Source organism: Eptatretus burgeri, chromosome 2 (genome assembly GCF_056783735.1).
Source record: "Eptatretus burgeri isolate ZD-2024b chromosome 2, Ebu_testis_v1, whole genome shotgun sequence".
In the NCBI taxonomy this organism is placed as follows: domain Eukaryota; kingdom Metazoa; phylum Chordata; class Myxini; order Myxiniformes; family Myxinidae; genus Eptatretus; species Eptatretus burgeri.
Window position 1 is genome coordinate 122,224,877 of NC_140962.1, and position 21,581 is coordinate 122,246,457.

At 41.6% G+C, this 21,581-nt stretch overlaps 1 protein-coding gene and 1 long non-coding RNA gene across 2 annotated transcripts in view; one reads left to right on the forward strand and one right to left on the reverse strand.

Annotated features, from left to right (window-relative positions):
* LOC147032971 (protocadherin-18-like) overlaps nucleotides 1-21,374 on the reverse strand; it is a 58,990-nt gene extending 37,616 nt beyond the window's left edge. Inside the window, exons 1-3 of the mRNA XM_085871040.1 lie at nucleotides 21,206-21,374; nucleotides 3,229-3,651; nucleotides 2,985-3,107 (exon numbers count right to left, since the gene is read on the reverse strand). Of these exons, the coding sequence (XP_085727166.1) occupies nucleotides 2,985-3,107; nucleotides 3,229-3,525 (420 nt within the window). The 5' untranslated portion in view covers nucleotides 3,526-3,651; nucleotides 21,206-21,374. The remainder of the gene's footprint in view (nucleotides 1-2,984; nucleotides 3,108-3,228; nucleotides 3,652-21,205) is intronic.
* Nucleotides 8,546-9,742, forward strand: LOC147032972 (uncharacterized). Its single transcript, XR_015055416.1, has 2 exons — nucleotides 8,546-8,726; nucleotides 9,363-9,742. It is a non-coding gene; the product is annotated as an uncharacterized LOC147032972 (long non-coding RNA).
* Nucleotides 21,375-21,581: the final 207 nt, after the last annotated feature.

A 21,581-nucleotide genomic window follows, 5' to 3' on the forward strand; every position in this document is an offset into this window, starting at 1 on the left:
TATCTTGCCAAAAGGTGACCACGTGTGACTTCTTTAAGGTCACACTGAGGTGAACAGAGCTGCAATCCACCAGGAGCGACTCCTTGAGGAATATCAGCCTACGAGAGATTCCGATGAGAATCGTTCTACAGAGTAACCATGAAAAATATGCTTTTGCCTCATAACGTCACCAAATGACGTCATAATGTCTCAAGCTTGACATATCTAGAAAGCACTCATCGAGGTGTTCAATTTGAGGTACTACACGATATGGTTCCTAGAACTTGAAAATTTGACCTTGGGGTCAAATGTGTTTGATCTTAGGCACTAACCATGAAGGTCAAGGCCAATTGCCACCAAAAATTAATCAGCTGAGCGCCAGATCATGAACTATATTCCCATAAAGTTTGTAGACAATCCGATCAAATTTACTCAAAAAATAAGGGTTTTGTCGACTCCCCTGATTTGCGACAAAGTGACCTTGACCTTTGACCTTGACCTTCAAAATTTTATGCGCTGAAAGGGACCTCTATAGGCCTCTGATATGCGAAGTTACAAAAATTTCCAATGATAACTGTGCTTTGCAGAATTTTTTATACGTGATTAGAGACAAACAAACAAACAAAAAAAACATACAAGCTGACTAACATATCTTGCAAAACTTCGTTTTGGCAAGATAAAAATTCAATGTTAAACTCATCCATCCATCCATCAGGACCATACTCTGTGCAGAGCATTGGTGCTGCCTGATGGGGCTGTCACACCTTGACGTTTTAGCCAGCGTATGGCAAGGTATCAAAATGTATGCAAAACACTGGCGTACGCTGAACTATTGCTGTTTTTTCCCATTTTTGGACGTATTCATAACGAGTTGGACGTATACATAACGTATTAGTAACATACACAGAACGTTTTAATCACATATAGATAACTTATACCAACGAATGCTGAGCGTGTTGTCGGCGTTCACAACCTATGCCCAACGATAGTCTAACTTATGCATAGCGCGGCAGCGTATCGCCGACGATCACATGGCGTAGGCTATTCATAGGCTGTGGCTCAACAATTCAAATCATAACCGCACTAGACATCGAAGTGTGAAGCCGCTGTCACACCTTGACGTTTTAGCCAGCGTATGCCGACGCATGAAAAATTTGCCGAACCAAGCTGGCACACGTCGAATACATTATGGGTAAGTTTTGTATACATTAAGAGCACGCTGGCATATGTCATAGTAAGCTGGCATACGTCGTAGTACGTCGACAAATTTTCAGCATGTTGAAAATTTCTCGACGTACTCGGCGTATGACACACGTTCCGCATACGCTGGCATAAGTTGGAGGCACGCGACGCGATCATTGACAAACGTCGACACACGTTACTTGTACGTTACTCATAAGTCGAAACACGTCGAGGTAATGGTTAGCGTACCCGAAACTTATTTCTAACCTATGAGTAACGTGTTGTAGGTACGTTACGCGATCGTTGACACACGTCACTTGTAAGTTACTCATAAGTCGAAACACATCAAGGTAATGGTTAGCGTCGGTGTTCTAGACTCCCTAGTTTTTTTTTTGGTTTTTTTTCTTCGGTATGACGGTGATGTTGACACTTCAATTTCTACTGCGGTTATAATACAATATAATTAATAGGCTGCCGCTCAACGATTAAAATCATAACTGCACTAGAAATCGAAGTGTCAACATCACCGTCATACCGAAGAAAAAAAACCAAAAAAAAAACTAGGGAGTCTAGAACACCGACGCTAACCATTACCTTGACGTGTTTCGACTTATGAGTAACTTACAAGTAATGTGTGTCGACGTGTGTCAACGATCGCGTAACGTGCCTACAACACGTTACTCATAGGTTATAAATAAGTTTTGGGTACGCTAAACATTACCTTGACGTGCTTCCACTTATGAGTAACTTTCAAGTAACGTGTGTCGACGTGTGTCAACGATCGCGTAACGTGCCTACAACTTATGGCCAGCATATGCGGAACGTGTGAGTCATACGCTGGCATACGTCAAAAAATTTCAAGCATGGAAAATTTGTCTAACAGCTCGTTGTACTACGACGTATGCCAGCGTACTACGACGTATGCCAGTGTGCTCTTAACGTATACCAAACTTACCCATAACGTATTCGACGTGTGCCAGCGTTTTAGCCAAATTTTTCATACGTCAGGCATACGCTAGCTAAATCGTCAAGGTGTGACAGGGTCTTAAGCAGTCTCCTTGGCTATTGGGCACAATCCTGTACATGTCATCACTCCAACACAGGATACCAGCATGCTGGCACTCATCTCGCCAACGTCAGAAGGATGACAGTCAGAGTCAACCCCACCTTGTATTAATTCAACAGCAAAGTGCGATTTGAACTCAGGATCTTAGGATCCCAAACCCACCACCCTAACCATGAAGCCAACACCAGGCTTGTTAAACTCAACTATTCAAGTATTGGTACTTTGTTGAGATATTTTCGTGCTAAAGCATGAAACCCCCCCAATAAAATGGAGGAGAAATTCTTCCATGAAAGTGCAGGAGTTATCACTATTTAATATTAAAATTTTCAGTTTTGTTTAAGAGGTGCATTCCCATAGGACCACCCCTGCCATCCTCATAAAAATTATCATTGGCATGTAAGTTCACATTTTCCAGAACTTGACAGTCTGACTTCTCCAATGACTTCATCATTACACTGAAACTGCTTTGCACACAGTCTTTTGTTGAGAAAATGAAAGACATATCAAACAGAAGAAAATTCAAGGTAAAATTGCTTCAGAAACACAGATTTGAAGCATTGTGTTGAAGATGAAGATATACCCTTGGTCAGCTTCCTGTGTTGTTCAGAGTTTTTATTGTGTACGTGATTGAGACTCGTGGAATAGCATACCTTTATGGGGAATATGTATTCTCCAAATCATAGCAACCACAACCCCAATAACAACACACACGTGTTAGGTTTCAAGTAGAGAAAGGGGAAGAAAGATAATGACAGACCTCGAGGTGAATATGGAGTAGTTGAGAAGGTTGTTCATTTACTACCACATCAAAGTAAATAAAGCAAGGTTGAGTGTATAATATACACAGTTCCTCTCTGTCCACTCTGCGTACTATCTTCACCTGCAAATGAAGCATCACCAAATAATTAATTATGCTAATCGTGATGAAACCATCAAAGAGTACGAAAGCACTAAAATACTCTGAAGACCAATATAATCCAGAGTAACTTGTTCCAACTTACCTGTCCATTGAGCTCGTTCAATGCGACCAATGATTCATTATCTGGTTTCAGCAATTTGAATCTAGATTGCCCAGGATGACCTTCAGACAAAGATCCCACAATAGTCCCAAGTTTGACCTCCTCCAGGATGGACATATGGATAATACGTCCATCAATTTTTCTGGGCCTCCCACTTTCATGAAACCCCTCGGCATCCTTGATCTTCAATGTGAGGCAAAGCAGAGTGAGCGCAGAAGCAAGCCCTTTAAAGGTGCTGATCTCATTTGGCCTTTGCGTCATTATCAGTTGGACTGTCATCCCAAATTCTTTCACATAATCCTGAAAACTTCAGACTCCAAGGCAGTTCAAAGTTAATTCCATCTGGAATAAGAGCAGTGTGTCTTCATCTCAAGTCATTTCCTGAACTTGCTGATTGCATCCTGACTGTCGACACAGGATAGCAAAAAAGATAAGCACATATGGAATCCAAATAAAATCAACAAGTCACGTTATTAAGGAGAAAAACAAGGAAAATGAAAATCACAAAAATAAAAGGTCTCATCATGCCCGTGTCACACACATCCGTCACACCAACAGGTCGCAAAAGTCCCATAAACATTATAACTAAGGCATGAAATATAAAATGACAAAATAAAGGATATTCATAATTATCAGCATGTTCACAAATGTACTAAACGGTGAAGGGTTAACGAGATGTACACACTTTTCATATCAGTAAAAATGTATTGTTACATTAAAATGCACAAGCTATTGCAAGTGACAAACCAGAAATGTCAGGAATTAAAGATGTCAAGTTATTGTGAAATTAGAACTTATCACCAGTCCCTAAGAATCGTGCTCGTGCTCTGCACGATGTCTTCTTCTTGTTTATGTTTTCATTTACGGATGCTTTCCGATGGTTCTGTGATTTTTCCTGCTGTATCGGCTTTGATGTCCGTGGCCATAGTGAGGCAACTTAGCTAAATATAGCTTAACAATTGTGCATTTTGTGAGGAAAGCACCAAATTTGGCACACTAGTAGCCTATTATATTATGAACAGATTTGGATATTGGGCCGTCTCAAATTCAGCCGCTGATGGCTGTGGCAGCCATTTTCCACTGCCATCAAAAATTTTGAGATGGCCCAATATCCAAATCTGTTCATAATACGATAGGCTACTCGTGTGCCAAATTTGGTGCTTTCCTCGCAAAATGCACAATTGTTATGCTAAATTGCCCCACTACCATGCAAAATTTCAGCTTTATATGTCACCCGGAATGTCCCGATCTTTAATGTCAGTCAGTCAGTCAGGGAATCAGTGGTTAGAATGAGCTTTATGTGTTAGATACACGCACACACACATACATACATACATACATACATACATACATACATACATACATACATACAGGGTGGTCCAAAATTATGTGCAACGTTTCAAACAGCTGTCATAATTTTACGAATGTGATCCTGATTATTTATTTTCAGGTCTCCAAAAGAACAAGGTTGAAAGTTGTTCCATTGAAGTTACAACCATCTTGAACAATTTATCTGTCCCCCAGCGGATGCTCATTTTAGAAGTTTTTTTTTACGACAAAGTCACATGTTTCTAGACAAAGACAGTTTCATCCCCTTCGGGTCTATCCAAATGCAAGAATTCCACAAAACAAAACCATCAAATATATTGTTGAAATGTTTAGATACACTGGAAGTGTGAAAGCGAAAGACCAAATTAAAGGACACAGTGGACTTTTCTTCTTTGAGAATGAAGCCTTACAAACAGTTACAGTCAACACAGATAGATATTGTCGAACTTTCAGTGGGCATGATGCTTTCATTGAACCCAAAAATTATTTTTGCTGTTGTAATTTTTTGGGGGTATCTCACTTGCTGCCATCCTTTCTGAAGAGGTATTAAAGCAGGAAACAAGTGATCATGCAAATTGGTTTCTCACACCATCAAGTCAAATTCCATCAATAATTATTAATTACATTACTCTGGGGTGCCAGTTTGGTCGAGTGGTTAAAAATTCGTTTATTTTCCTTTGGGTGGTGTGGTTCGATTTGATACCCATAGCTGCTCACTTTCATCAACCCATACTTGGCAAACAGGGTGAATATGTCAGGCATCCTTCAACATGAATTCAGAGAGGGAGGTCTTCATACTGCAATGGACACAAATGGCTGGTTTGTGGGTTTCACATTACTCTGCCTTTTACTAACGAAGGTGAAGGTCAAATTTGAAACACCCTTGTGTTGATTGTGATGACTGGCAAGTAAAAATAGCCAAGGACTTCAATTGAGGATCTCGAGAGCTGTCTCTGTCTCTCTCATCGTTTATACATTGTACATTCAAAGTTCAGCTACTCTTTTGTTTGCCTCTCAGCTACTCACTCAGTCCATATGTTAAATTAATGTTTTTGATGCTAATTGTTCATTACACTCACTGTAATGTGAGATGGAGTTATGAAGTTGCAGAAGTTTACAATATATATATGTATGTGTGTGTGTGTGTGTGTGTGTGTGTGTGTGTGTGTGTGTGTGTGTGTGTGTGTGTGTGTGTGTGTGTGTGTGTGTGTGTGTGTGTTACACAGGCGAATATGCACAGCTGACAATGATTACACAGTCTCCTAGCAAAGTCTGGACATGTCTAGACATGCTGAAGCACAGGCAGGGGATGATTATGCCAAGCATACAAAGCTCAGTATGTTGTCACAAGATCTCCATGTGACGAGAAGACAGAAACAAGTCAACATCAGGTTTGTGTTAAACTTGGAAAAAATTCCCAGAGAAACTGATCATCACTTTTTGAAGAATATTGTCTTTGTCTCATTTCTTAATTTGTTAGTCATTTGAAAGTTTCAATGTCAAAACATGAATGCACCATCAAGGTTTGTTCATCTCTCACTCTACAATCTTCCTCATCACTAACATAGTAATAAACATATTAATAATAGTAAACACACTGGTGATGTTCCTGTGCATGCCTCACAGTTCTCTCCCCACTGCTCATTCTCACTCGTCCCCCCAGCCCCATGAAATTAAGGAAGCAAACTGATTGTTGAAATATATGGTGTGTGGATAAAGCACAGACATGATGGGTCAATGGCCTCTTCCTTTGTCCAAGTTTCTTGTTTTATGATGAGAGAGAGGAAATTGAAGACAATGCACATGCATATCAACATGCATGGACTGGGAACAGAAGAGCATTGGCTGGGTTCATGTGAGCAGATCAATGTTTGAGGTTGAGTTACCCTTGTCCTTAAAAATAGCTTCCATGTCAATTAATCCATTGGATGTCACTGTTCCCATAACCATCAGGTCTGTTTACACCAGGGGTCTCCAACCTTTTTGGGCGGAGGGCCACAAAACCAAAGTGGTGAGGGGCAGAGGGCCACACCCAAGAAAATGACGCTAAATTCCGAAAAAAAATAAATACATATATAATGAATATGTGGAAATTTAAACAAAAATTAGTGTTGAAAATATTTTTCTTGCCAACGAATATGATAAACGAATAATCGTGTTAAAAACACATGTGTCTAATATGAATCAAAATCATAATAAAACTTACAGAACGCTTTGATCATTGACCCTGACAAATTGGCAGTATCGCGGGCCGCATTGTAATGTAAACTTAATATGGCACCGCGGGCCGCATAAATCCGGGCATGTGGCCCGCGGGCCGCAGGTTGGAATCCCTGGTTTACACTATGTCAATTGTTGAACATGCTTAGCTTGTTTTTTAATGACACTAGCATATTACCCGTAGGGTAATTGTGTCACCCCTCTCCGCCCCCCTCCCCCGACAGACGACAGACAGACAGACAGACAGACAGACACTTACTGTGAGTAAACTTACACATGCAGTTCTGACAACTCCTCAACAAAATAGCCTCAGTCTCCCCCTCCAAACACTGTCGCATCTTTGCTCTCCCCTGCTCCCCTTCAACCCCAAGTCCTCACCCTTCCCTCCCAATCCAAAGGCATCAATCCCTTCTCCACACTCAAGCCTTCAACCCCCCACACCCCACTGAAAGTTCTCAACCACCCACCCCCCTTCCCATCTTTACTCTCACCCATAAAAGCAAACGGGCATTCCCATGTAGAAACAGTGGAACATGTAACGCTTTCAGCTCCTCTATCCTGCCATCACCAACTTCACAAAAACCCGCCACAATTTCAAGAGAAAAATGCCAGAAACAATAGCAAACCCGCATAACATCTTCAGTTATTATTATTATTATTATTATTATTATTATTTAATATGCAGACTGGCTGCTGGTTGCATAATTGCTGGGAGCGGTGCTGTGCCGTTGATGCAGTGCCCCATTTAAAGTAAGCTAGTATTTTTTTTAATTAATGGAAATCGCCACAGACAAGGCATGAAGCTACTCGAGGTAAGGCACTAACAAAGAAAATGAAGAAGAGGAAAAACTGGCGAAACCTTCACCTCGTCCTGAAACAAGGAGACCTCTTCACAGGATCACTGTGTAGGATGGGGGTAACTAGGCCAGGAGGAAAAAATAAATTTTCCCTCCCCCATTGGGTGTTTTCAAGGAGACACCATCTCCGTACTGGATGGCCATGGGCCCCTGAAGGGAGCCCATCCGCACTTTGGTAGGTGTTGTTTGTCCTAGCAGGGTGTCACAGTCACCTTCCCAACTAGTAAAGCCAGTGAGTGGTGTCGGTTTATTCGCCAACAACCAGGTAGCACTGGTTTACATGTTACCAGGTACACATTTTGCTGACCACAAAGGAGGACAAGCTGGGTCAACCCACCTGGTGTTATTTAACAGCAAAACAGGGGCTCAAACTCAAGACCCTAAGAACTCCAGCCAGTCACCTTAACCGTTAAAACAACACCAGACTACCCCTGCTTTAAAAAAGTGCTGCTTAAGATAAGGAGTTCTAAAGGGTAAATTATAAAGGGTGAAATATAGAAATTGTGGGCTGAGTCAGGCGAATTGTCCAACCAATGACTGAAACTCACAAGCATGCACGGACACCCGGATGCACACACGGCTTCTTTATAGTATAGATAAAGTTCAGAGAGGATTTATAGAAATTTGTTCTCCTCCTCCAGTTCCCTTTATAAGGGGTGAAGTTCATTGGCACCAATCTTCTGCCCTGCCTTGATCACAATACTCCCTCCACCTCCTTTTGTCCTCAGCCAACTCTCTCCATTATCCAACCACCCCACCTTATTGATATCCCTCCTCACACAATCCTCCCATCTCAACCGCAGTCTATCTCTTTTCCTCCTCCCTTGCTCCCTCAACCTATCCGCTCTCATTGCCATTCCCTCTTCCCCCATCCACACCAAGTGTAAGCCCACCTCAGCCAGCATTTCACCAATCTCCCCGTTAAGCTCATGTACGCACAAATCTCCTCCCTCAGTTCACCATCCTCCTTCTAGCCACCCTCTTCACTCCCACAATCCTCCTGAACAAGTTGTTCTCGCAAACCTGCAGCCTCTGTTGTCTCTCTGTCAGTGCCACCGTCTCAAGACCGTAAAGGTGGGCAGGTGTCACACGCATCATCAGAGTATTCCCTTTCAATTTCCTTGATATCTTTCTGTCTGCCATTACTCCCTCCACCCTCCTCCATGCATTTGCACCCACCTGAATCCTCCTCCGCACCTCTGCCTCCAACTTAACATGTTTCCCCCAGATATTCAAACCTATTTCTCTGTCTGATCTTTTTCTATTCGAATCTGATATTCTTGTTTTTTTTTCTCTGCTGCCTGACCCACATCAACTTCGTCTTCTTCATACTCATCTTCAGCCCATGTTTCTCAAATGCCTCCTCTCCACTCCCCAGTACTTCCTGGCATCTCCCACCCACTCTCCACCGCAACAGTTAGATCATCCGCATACAGCATTCTCCCCAGAATACCCCTCCTGTTTCCCTTTATTATATAAAGAGGGTAAGAAATGGCAATACACAAATCAACACAATAGCATTTGAACCTGGAATCCTAACATCATAAGCAGCTTCTATGAAAATGCCAAACAAGGCAACCAAAATATTTTCAAACTGTCTTGTGTTTTTGTTGTTGTTGTTGTTGTTGTTGTTGTTGTTGTTGTTGTTGTTGTTGTTGTTGTCATCGTTACCTCCACCACCTGTAATCACCCCCGTTTGTCTGTGAGCAGGCCATCTCAACTTGCTGGATATGGTGGGTGTGTGAGAAGGACGACCTGATTCGATTTTGATGAAGATCCAGATCTGAGAAATTTTTTCATGATTCTTCACCATTGAGAGGTAGTGCCAAAAAACGATACAGAGCACGATATCTCAAAAAGTTATGTACGGATTCGGACGAGACTTGGTGGACGAGATGGATTTGTAACGAGGACAAGCCGGTTCGATTCTGGTTAACATCAGGATGCAGATCCGGCCTATCTGTGGGATACAAGACATAAATTGTTCAGCCTGGCGGAGGTATGCGCTCTACCGAGTGCCGTTCCTGTTTTTTCAATGTGATATTAACTCAATGTGATGTTTTGTTCACATAAAGTGACCTTCAAGTAATGACCCAGAGTAGAAGTATCATTATTTTGACTCTGACACCACAGTGAGGCCTGCCCCATTCATTTAATTGTGTCAGTGTTCATGAAGAAGCAATGGGTGCTGGACCTTTTGCGAAGAATCATGAGCACAGCAAGTACAAAACCCCTCACTTTTTGGTTGACATTGATCGAAGGTCGATGGAGAAGCATGGATGTACACCACATTGAGGACAATAACACTCAGTAGTCATACTTATACTATATATTAATTACAAGGACATTAGTTAACAGTTGACAGACATGTATGGTCGATGGGATTTTTAAAATTGGGATTTGTTACAACAACACAGACCTACTATCTCCAATAACGGATGATCATGCTCACGCTCATGGAAGTTATGAACAAATGCAATGTCATGGACAAATGAAGCTATTTCCGGGGAGAAGTGAAACATTCATCTCACAGCTAAAAACAATGGCTGGCATAGGTTGCTGAACGAAACATGAGAGATGATTCCGACAGATTGATTCAACAAGATAACAATAAACATGAATTTTGAACCAAAAATACTTCGTCCTCCATAAGTCCAAGTAGCCGAATTGCGAAGATCGAGGAATAGATATCAATGGATGGTCAAACACTAAACCACCTATGATTCACAGATGGCATTGTTTAAATTGCAAACAAACCAGCCGTTACATTTACTAAGGACAACTGATACAAGTGAATCTGGTTCATTGTGAAGATATGAAGAGATACAGACGATGGAGAAGAATGGGCAACATTTGGGGAAATTTTTTTAAATGTCATGAAAAACAAACTGCCCAAGTTTGTGAAAAAGAAAGTTTACAAAGGGAGAAGAAGATGAACCAACAGAAAACATAAACCAATGTCAACCACAGGGTGACCCGTATCTTGCCAAAAGGTGACCATGTGTGACTTCTTTAAGGTCACACTGAGGTGAACAGAGCTGCAATCCACCAGGAGCGACTCCTTGAGGAATATCTGCCTACGAGAGATTCCGATGAGAATCGTTCTACAGAGTAACCATGAAAAATATGCTTTTGCCTCATAACGTCACCAAATGACGTCATAATGTCTCAAGCTTGACATATCTAGAAAGCACTCATCGAGGTGTTCAATTTGAGATACTACACGATATGGTTCCTAAAACTTGAAAATTTGACCTTGAGGTCAAATATGTTTGACCTTTGGCGCTAACCATGAAGGTCAAGGCCAATCGCTACCAAAAATTAATCAGCTGAGCGCCAGATCATGAACTATATTCCCATGAAGTTTGAAGATGATCCGATCAAATTTACTCAAAAAATAAGGGTTTCGTCGACTCCCCTGATTTGCGACAAAGTGACCTTGACCTTTGACCTTGACCTTCAAAATTTTATGCGCTGAAAGGGACCTCTATAGGCCTCTGATATGCGAAGTTACAAAAATTTCCAATGATAACTGTGCTCTGCAGAGTGATTTATACGTGATTACAGACCAAAACAAAACAAAAAACATATGAAGGTCAAGGCCAATCGCCACCAAAAATTAATCAGCTGAGCGCCAGACCATGAACTATATTCCCATGAAGTTTGAAGACAATCTGATCAAAATTACTCAAAAAATAAGGGTTTCGTCGACTCCCCTGATTTGCGCCAAAGTGACCTTGACCTTTGACCTTGACCTTCAAAATTTTGTGCACTGAAAGGGACCTCTATAGGCCTCTGATATGCGAAGTTACAAAAATTTCCAATGATAACTGTGCTCTGCAGAATTTTTTATACGTGATTACAGACAAACAAAAAAAAACAAAAAAACAAAAAAAAAACCATACAAGCTGACTAACATATCTTGCAAAACTTCGTTTTGGAAAGATAAAAATTCTCTGACATTCTGGTTACAATGAAAACTAGAACGGCGCTCGGTAGAGCGCATACCTCCGCCACGCAATGTCTGATCCAGTAGAACATATCGGGTCCAATATTTTTTTTGAAATATCATGTTGTATATCGTTTTTGGCCTGATCTCTCAATGGTGAAGAATGAGTTTGAAAATTAAAAAGATCTAATATCCAGATCTGGATGTGGATCCGGATCGCCACCAAATTCGAATCAGTTCGTCCTTGTCACACACCCACAACCTGCCCACCAAATTTCATCCGAATCCATCCACCACTTTTACAGATATCCTGCACACAAACAGACAGACAGGAGTGAAAACATAACCCTTCCACCTTCGGTGCTGGAGGTAAAAGCTAACATTGAAACGGGCTGGGCACATAGCAACAACAACGGACAACCGGTGGACAACAAAAGTCACAAAGTGGCAACCGAGAGAAGACCAAAGAAGGAAGCAGAGGTAGACCAAAGGTCAGATAGAGAGATTAAATCGTAAAATTTACTGCAGTACAATGGCCTTGAATTGAGGAGAGACCTTCATCGTGCCTAAATAGGCTGGTCAAATCAAATCACGACTTTCTCTCAAAATTACACTACTGAGCTTTACTACACCTACTGAGACCCGCTTCTCACCCGTATGCAATTCCTCTCCTCGTGTTGTGCTGCACCATTTTGTGGTCATCCCACTGCATTCCCGTTGCCCCATTATGGCTGTTGATCCATTGCCCCCTGTCATTCTGATCTTCCCAGAGCCTTGATAACTGAATATAAAGAAAATAGACCAAAGGTAACCTGTTTGATCTGATAAAGGAGCACACTTGGTCAAATATTCCAACTTAAACTGATTTGTGTGTTTAATAAATCCCTTACAAATCCTTGCCATCATCATATACTCATCCCCATGCAGAGTGGTGGTGCTGCCGAAGCAGTTACCCTTCAGCTACTATTCCTGGTCGGGCCGCGACTCCAACTCAGGAAGTCAAGGCAAGAACTTGGAATTTGTTGAGGGTGTTGGCGATAGCTCGCCTCCTCATCGCAAAGGACACCATGGGATCTTTAATGTCCACAACTAATATCAGCAGATGGGACATCCTGTTTGTCATCCATCCGAGGGACGGCACACACATTGATGAATCACCGTGTCTGTGAAACACAGGGATGACCATTTATAGCTGGGTCAGGATTCAAACCCAGCCTAGTGTGTGTACCTCTAGGCCATCATGTCAGCATGAAAGGCAATGCAAATAAAAACTATAAGCACACGTTTAACTGTTAATACCATTCATAAAACTGGAAAATTCAATGATAAATACTTGAGTAAGAAGAGCCTGTTATATGTACACGGTGTGTGCGGATACAGCGCTCTGTCGCTGCATTCTTCGTACATCTTGTTTGGATTTGCTCCAAGCAAGTTCTTGTTTACAAGAAGTGACAATTACCAAAGTGCATTCCTCACGCATTGCGTATGCATTGAAACGATTCAGGCTTATATTGTCATTTACATTCGGTAAGCCTGATAACTCATTCATCCACGCAGAAACGCAAGCTTGAGCAGGTTGTCCTTCTTAGCATCAGTCCAGCTGGAGGCTGATGTATTGGGTGCTGTCAGTCCATTCTCAGTGAAAGCCTGTGTACCATCTGAAGTTGTGTTCGAATTAGTGAAGGCTTTGGGGACATGGATGAGTGAAGTGGATGATAGCAGTTTGGGAAGGTGTGGGTGGAGTGAGCACAACATACCGGATGATTGTAAGAAGAGCATAATCATACCAATTTTCCAACAGAAAGGGGGAAATCATGGACGGTGGAAACAACAGACGGATCAAATTGATGAAGCATGCAATTAAGGAACTGGAGAGGATTGTAGATCAAAGGTTGAGGGGGGTTGTGAAGACAGACACGATGCAGTATGGATTCAGGAAAGGAAGGGGAACGGTGGATGCAATTTTCATCGTGAGGTGAATCCAGGAAAAGGTGTTGGAAGGAAATAAGAAGCCATACTGTCCCTTCATAGATCAATAAAAGGCATGTGATAGAATCTCAAAATAAATGGTGTCTTGGTTTTTAAGGAAGAAGGGTGCACCAGGGAAGTTTGTTGTGATCGTGATGTAAATGGAGAGAAATATCTGCTTTGCAAACTTGATGAAAAGCAATTATAGTAAGAATATGTGCCGCTTTCACCATTATCTTCATCTATATGTTACTAAAACTCTCAACTTGTATGTATGTATGTATGTTCCTGAAATACAGACAAAACCGTACACGATAGCGCAAAAATTTTAGGGCCACCTTACTCACCATTCTCCTGCGGTGTGCAGCATCAAGTTTCGTTCAAATTGGGCAACGAAAAAATTATTTAAAAATCAATTCCCGATTCAGTCAAGTGCTCTTCGGGAGAATTTGATCATTGCAAACAACCTCTGCGGTAGAGTTCACTGGAGCTATCTTTGTGTTTTTCTTTAAATGATTTTTTCATCAACCGCTGTCACAACGGGAACCCAACGGGTTCACGGGTCGGCGAGTAATAATTAAAACTGAAAAAGACTCTTAAAGAGATTGGAAGATCATGTGAAGTCTTCTGATAAACGAGCCATGTACTTTAGTATTCCAAAGATTCCCTTCCAACTGCTTTCAGAAATTACAGGAATACCGGCAGAGGTGTTGCCTGACAAGATGGCGACTATTAGGGGGACAATGACAAACAGTTCCTTCAAAAGTTTTCATTTTAAAATGCAGTCTTTTCAAAATACAGTACTGTAGTATTTCTCTTTCTGAAGATGTGCAAAATACGAAAGGAACAAAAGTGTTTCCAATGTTTCACAAACGACATAAAGTACTCACAAACGTCCATGACATGACAATGCTTGAGAAAACTATTTCAAAATATAGAGGTGTGTCTGATGTTTGAATGACGAATGTGGCCATTATTGGTCAGATATTTAACAGTATGCTATCTTGATGAGGGCAAATCAGCCCGAAATCCAGATAGGTGGTTCTGTTTTTATGTTCAACTGATGTTGACCATGGAATCTTTGTTTGTTTGACAGAGTCACCAGGCCAAGTCCTCTGGGTTGGAGGTGAAGCTTTGGTGTAGGACGCGGTCCATTGAAGATCGGGGAAGTGCTCATTACACTCCACATGTTTCGATTTACCTGCCAATCACATCGCATGCTTTCTGGTTAAATGGTTTGCATTAGTGGCAACAATCGTCTGGGTGGCAGATGGACGGTTGTTCTTTGCGGATTACGTGGTTTTACCGTGTGAGACATAATCCGCGGCGATGCTCACCATAACAATCAGTCTGATATATATGTATATATGTATATATATATATATATATATATATATATATATATATATATATATATATATATATATATATATTTATATATATATATATATATATATATATATATATATATATATATATACATATATATATATATACATATATATATATATATATACATATATATATATATACATATATATATATATACATATATATATATATATATATATATACATATATATATATACATATATATACATATATATATATATATATATATATATATATATATATATATATATATATATATATATATATATATATATGTTGATAGCCTGGTGTTGGCGCAGTGGTTAGGGCAGCGGCTTGGGATCCAAAAGGTCCTGAGTTCAAGCCCCGTTGGGCCACTGAATTAATACACCAGGGGGTTGACTCAGCCTGTCATCCTTCCGAGGTCGGCGAAATGAGTACCATTGTACTGGGCCGGTGTATACCCTGGTTAAAATAGGTGTACCATATCCCTGTGTCGTAAGAGGCGACCAGGGTCGCGTCAGGAAGGGCATCCGGCGTAAAAACATGTGCAAATCACTATGCGGATCATACGGATGATCCGCTGTGGCGACCCCGAACGGGAGCAGCCGAAAGAAGAAGATATATGTGTATATATATAAAACTGAGTGATGAATGAGGGGTTAATTATCCAGTAGTTGTAGCTTGATGAGAGTCAGCATTAGTAGTGAGAAAAAGTATGTGAACCCTTTAGAATTTTCTGCATTTCTGCAGAGATTTTACCTAAAATATGATCAGATCTTCATCCAACCCCAAATAATAGATAAAGACAACCTGATTGAACAAATAACACACCAAAAAAAAATCTTCATTTTCATTTATTTATTGAACAAAATGATCCAACATTCAATTTATTTGTTGTTAAAAGTATGTGAACTTATACATTCAGTAACTGGTGGCACCCCCTTGAGCAGCAATAACATCAACAAAACGTTTCCTGTAACTCTTGATCGGTCCTGCACATCAGCTTGGAGTAATTTTGTCCCATGTCTCCTTCACAGAACCGCTTCAACTCAGAGATATTTTGGGCTTTCTTGCCTGAACTGCTCTCTTCAGGTTCTGCCACAACATTTCAATTGGGTTCAAGTCTGGACTCTGACTTGGCCATTCCAAACACAAAATCTCTTCTGCTTCAGCCATTCTGTTATAGATGTACGTGTGTGTGTTTAGGATCATTGTCTTGCTGCATGACCCGCTTTCTGTTAAGCTTCAGCTTATGGAGGTTTGCCCTGACATTGTCCTGTAGAATTTGCTGGTACAATCCAAAATTCATAGCTCCATCAACAAGGGTAAGCCATCCAGGTCCTGAGGCAGCAAAGCAGCCCCAAACCATGATACACCCATCACCGTGCTTCATAGTTGGGATGAGGTTCAAATGTTGGAATGTAGTGTTTGGTTTTCACCAAACATAACGTTTCTCATTAAAACCAAAAAGTTCCACTTTCACCTCATCTGTCCACAGAACCTTCTTCCAATAGCTTTCTGGATCATCGAGGTGGTCTTTGGCAAACTTGAGACGGGTGGCAATGTTCTTGGAGAGCAGTGGTTTCCTCTTTGCTATCCCTCCCATGCACACCATTCTTGTTCAGTGTTTTCTTGATAGAAGACTCATGAACACTGACATTAGCAAATGCAAGAGAGGCCTGCAGATCCTTAGACGTTACCCTGGGGTTCTTTGTGACCACCTGGATTATTGTACACCTTGCTCTTGGAGTGATTTTCATTGGACGACCGCTCCTGGAAAGAGTAACAATGGTGTTGAATTCTCTCCATTTGTCCACTATTTGCCTGACAGTGGATTGGTGGAGCCCAACATCTTTAGAAATACCTTTGCAACCCTTTCCAGACGAATGAGCATCAACAACTCTTTTTCTGAGGTCCTCAGAAATCTCTTTTGATGGGGCATGGCACGCTTCCACAAACCTGTGGTGAAGACCAGACTCTGATGGTGACGAACAAAGTTTATGTTTTTCATATAGGGCAGGGCCACCCAAGCTCAATCCTGATTGTCATCCCATTGATTGAAACACCTGACTGACTGTAATTACTCCCTTAATTCACCTGATTGACCTCGAGGTTCACGTACTCTTTCCAACAAAGAAATTGAATGTTGAATCATTTTGTTCAATAAATAAATGAAAAAGTAGATTTTTTTGTGTGCTATTTGTTTAATAAGGTTCTCTTTATCTATTATTAGGACTTGCATGAACATCTGATTATATTTTCGGTGAAATCTCTGCAGAAATCGAGAAAATTCTCAGGGGTTCACAAACTTTTTCTTATCACTGTTAAGTGTTTGTGAACCCCAATTAGCATCGACCAGAATTCGATGTCTACTAATATTCTGTGACCCTTTATTCTGAAGTCCGTCTCTTCTCCCATTTTCCATCCATGTGTATCATAAATCACCCCAGTTGGCCTTTCGTCACATCTCAACATGGAGGGAACACATGTGCTATATCAATCTTCGAACATGGGTTTTACAAACCTGGCATGGCTATGTGTTCCAGCTCATACTCAATAGTGCATGCACAAAACCCACGCAGCAGAAGGCCAGAGGACTGCCTACATAACAGGCAGGCCGATTGCGCCTTGTGGTGACTTACAGCTCAGTGTCCGATAATCGGTCACTCAGCCTGGCACCCCGCACAAAACGGACTAACAGGCCAGAGCACTCAGCCATAGTTCATTCACAGCCCGGGATTCCCAGAGAGTGAGTGACTCAGCCAGGACCATCGAGCCGCACAGCTGAGACCCTACAGAGAGTGAGCGCACACAGCCATCGGTAGAGCACGGACAGCCTGGAGGGAATATCAATCAGGAGATCCGCACACAGCAAGCCTGGGACCCTCTGCCAGAGCTGCGCAGCAATGGACAGCCAAGGATGATACTGTACCGGGAGAGGGGTCCGAGGCAGTGTCAACATCATGCTTCCTGGTGCTCCAGGAAAGCCACGTGTCACACACAGCTTCTAATAGTCATTCTCTTTCGTTCTATGTTCTTAACTGAGTCTGCTTGTATTAAGGTAGCATTGAGACAGCCATGGGAAATTGTTACCACCAGTTAAGCACGGAGTTCAGTTGTTTTGGTTTCTTTTAATTACATTTTTGCTTCCCGTTTCCTCATCCCCATTATTTATTAAACTTGTGTTGCTTTTAATAACAATTGCTGTGTATTTTGAGATTCACAAACTAAAACAATAAACTATAAGGCGAATTTTCACCTAAACTTCCGTCACACTCTCTCCACCTCCACCTGCACTACCTCATCATGATGCTGTCTGTGTCTGCTGCTGCCAATTTGATTGAACGTGCACTCAACACAAGCTGCAGCGTTCTGCAACTTTAACACCAATGGCAGGCCTTCTCCTGCCCCCAAACCCTCATTTTCAAGTCTTTGGGAAAGAAGCACATCATGGTAAGTTTCCTGCAATGCAAATCACCAGCCTGCTGTTGTTTCAGCAGTTAAGGTGGCTGGCTTAAGATCATAGGATCCTGAGTTTGAGCCCCTGTCGTGCTGTTAAAATAACACCAGGTGGGTTGACTCAGCCTGTCATTCTTCTGTGGTTGGCAAAATGAGTACCGGCTTACTGGGGTAATAAGCCATTTGAGTAACCGTCATCAGAGCGGCGACCAATCGAGGACAGTACTTCTTAGCCAAAATGAGACTGCCTCAGCGGCCCTATGTGCCTCATCGTGTAAAAGGAATGGTTATTTAACACAAATCTCAGCAATACAGGTTCCATCTCCAAAATCGTTCTCCACTTCAATGTTTTTGCTTCGAACCTCTCTCACCATGTCCAAGCCCAGGCCCTGTTGCAACTGCCCCACTGCCTTTGTAGCCCCATTTCGTTCACTTATCCTCACACCTTACTCCGCAACCATTTTCCTTAATTCCTGCCTTATCCCAAATGAATACACTTTGGCCCACCCCAAAGCCTTGCTTTCCCTGCTGGACCCGTTCCATCCATCACTTCCTTGTGCAGCAGCCTCCCTTCGATCTCATCCACTTCAAGCTATCGACTCCCACTTTTGACGAGCCGTATGCTCGTTTCCTTATCACTGGGTTCCACGAATATCCCAAATCATACACTCACACAGTCACACACCTTCACCAACTTGTATTCCTCAGTCACAGCTGTTAATGGAAATCAGGGCTTCTCACCAGTTCTTGCAAAGCGCATACTCGAATTCTTTCAGATTTTGTCGCCATTTTCATCGGGTCCGTTCATGATGTTCAAACACTTCCAGAAACCCTACCTTCAGAATTGAACAATGTGGACATGGAATTCTTTATGCCACAAATAAACCCTTTGTATTGACTGTGCTGATGAAACATGTGTATGCAAACTGCCCTTCCTTGGTATTCCATGAAATACGCGGTTTAACAAACTGTCATAGGACTTGTCTGGAATGTCAAAGACTCCCTCAAATATTCCATCGAGGTTGGATGTGCCGAAAGAGTCACATGTCATCCAGTAAACAATCTGTCCAATAATTATCTTCACTTTTGGTGGTAATATTGATGGTTTGCCCGAATGACTGTCAGGCTTGGTGTTGTCTGCGATCTTTCACTTCCGAACAAGTCCTCCACTTCTCCAGTCCCCACTTTTAAATTGGGCGATTAACAAGATTGCTGAAAACGTCCTGATGAAGATGCCAACCCGCTCACAATTGGTTGTCATCCCTCGTTGAAATTCCTTCATCTCCTTCCTATGAAACAAGATGCTCTGAAGTGAACAGTAAAATTGCTCTCTGACTTTTTATTGCATTTGCAGATTATATTCACCATTAGGTAAATCAGATGCAAGTGTTGGCATTTCTCCCAACTGGAAATGGGTGTCCATTGACTTTTGGTATGACAATGTGTGTGTGTGTGTGTGTGTGTGTGTGTGTGTGTGTGTGTGTGTGTGTGTGTGTGTGTGTGTGTGTGTGTGTGTGTGTGTGTGTGTGTGTGTGTGTGTGTGTGTGTGTGTCCATGTGGCGAGAACAAGTTGATTAGATTTTGGTGCAGGTCTGGATCCAGATCCAGCTGATCAGGGGGATACAAAACATCAACTGTTTAGCCTGACGGAGGACAGGAATTTCGAATTCGTTCATGGTACTGGCGATAGCTCGTCTACCGTTTCCAAAGGACACCGTGGGATCTTTAACATCCACCAACTAATGCTGGCAGATGGGATGTCAGTTTAACATCCATCCAAGGGACGCACACACATTGATGAATCACCCTGCTGTGAAACACCAGGATGACATTTTACAGCTGGGCTGAGATTCAAACCCAGGATAGATGACTTAGAGGTGAGCGTCTAAATCTCTAGAGTCTAGGCCATCATGTCTATGGTATACAGTATGTACATACATGGTGAAAGGCCATGTTAAAGTTGAAACACTTCATAAAGAGGAAATAATCCTCAGTTTAAAAATTAGTGTTTACTTTTCCTAGATACGCTTATCATTCCCAACAGAATATGAAAAAAAAGTACTCAAATATATTTAACATGTATGAGAAAATACAGCTGCGTATACAATGCGTCGAGAGAGTATTTAAACCCACATTCACTTTAACGTCAATGTAGCATCATATTTCTCAGCTACAATTCAAAAGTCTCGTTAACTGTGTAATGGATGTCCAAACCCTGAATGGAGACATAGCAGACACCCCCCTACCCCCCCACCCCCCATGTTAATCAGGACCAATTGCAGCAAGTGATGGTCACTGATGTGGCACATGGGTTCACAGGATCACCATTCCCTTGAAGGTACAATTGCAGATCTATTATATGTAGTATTGTTGGTGCTACTGAAGCAGTTTCTTGGCAAGGGTTATGTTGGATATATATATATATATATATATATATATATATATATATATATATATATATATATATATATATATATATATATATATATATATATATATATATATATATATATATATATATGCAATCTATAATCTGAACAAGCGACCTGAACAAACTCTGAAATATTAAGACGTCCCAGCTTTGTAATAACAACAATGTAGATGTGATTATAACAGTCCATAGTTAATCAATTGATTTGTGGCACATAAACTGTTCTCGTTCACTCAGTACTTTGAGAGAGTTAGAGAGCAAAAGGAAAAAGAGCAGAGTTGATGGAGCCAAATGTAAGGAGTAGGCAGATTTGGACTTGGTTAAGGCAGTTCTAAATCGGCAATAAATTCGAAATTAGACATAAATACTCACCAGCAGTGTCTTCTCTATCAATTCATCCTTTTTCTTGTCCCTTTCTCTGCTGCACACTCTCTCTCTCTCTCCCTTTGGGTGGTGGTTCTTGTTAGGCTGTGGAGATCTCTGACTCCTTCCCCCTGTCTCTCTCGCTTTCTCCGGAAACTCCACATCTGGAGTTGGGGGGAGGTTGAGGAGATCAAGCTGGGGGGGGGGGAAGTGGGGGGGTTGGACTTGGGAGGAGCTTTGTGTTCCCAGAGGAACAGGAAGGAGGGGAGGAGTTCGAGTTCCAGACATGTATGGCTGATTGTTTCCATTTGTAGTTCTTTTCTGGCCAGCTCTAACCAGTTTAACCTTTCCTTTCCTTGCATTTCGAAAGCAGCCATCTACTTCA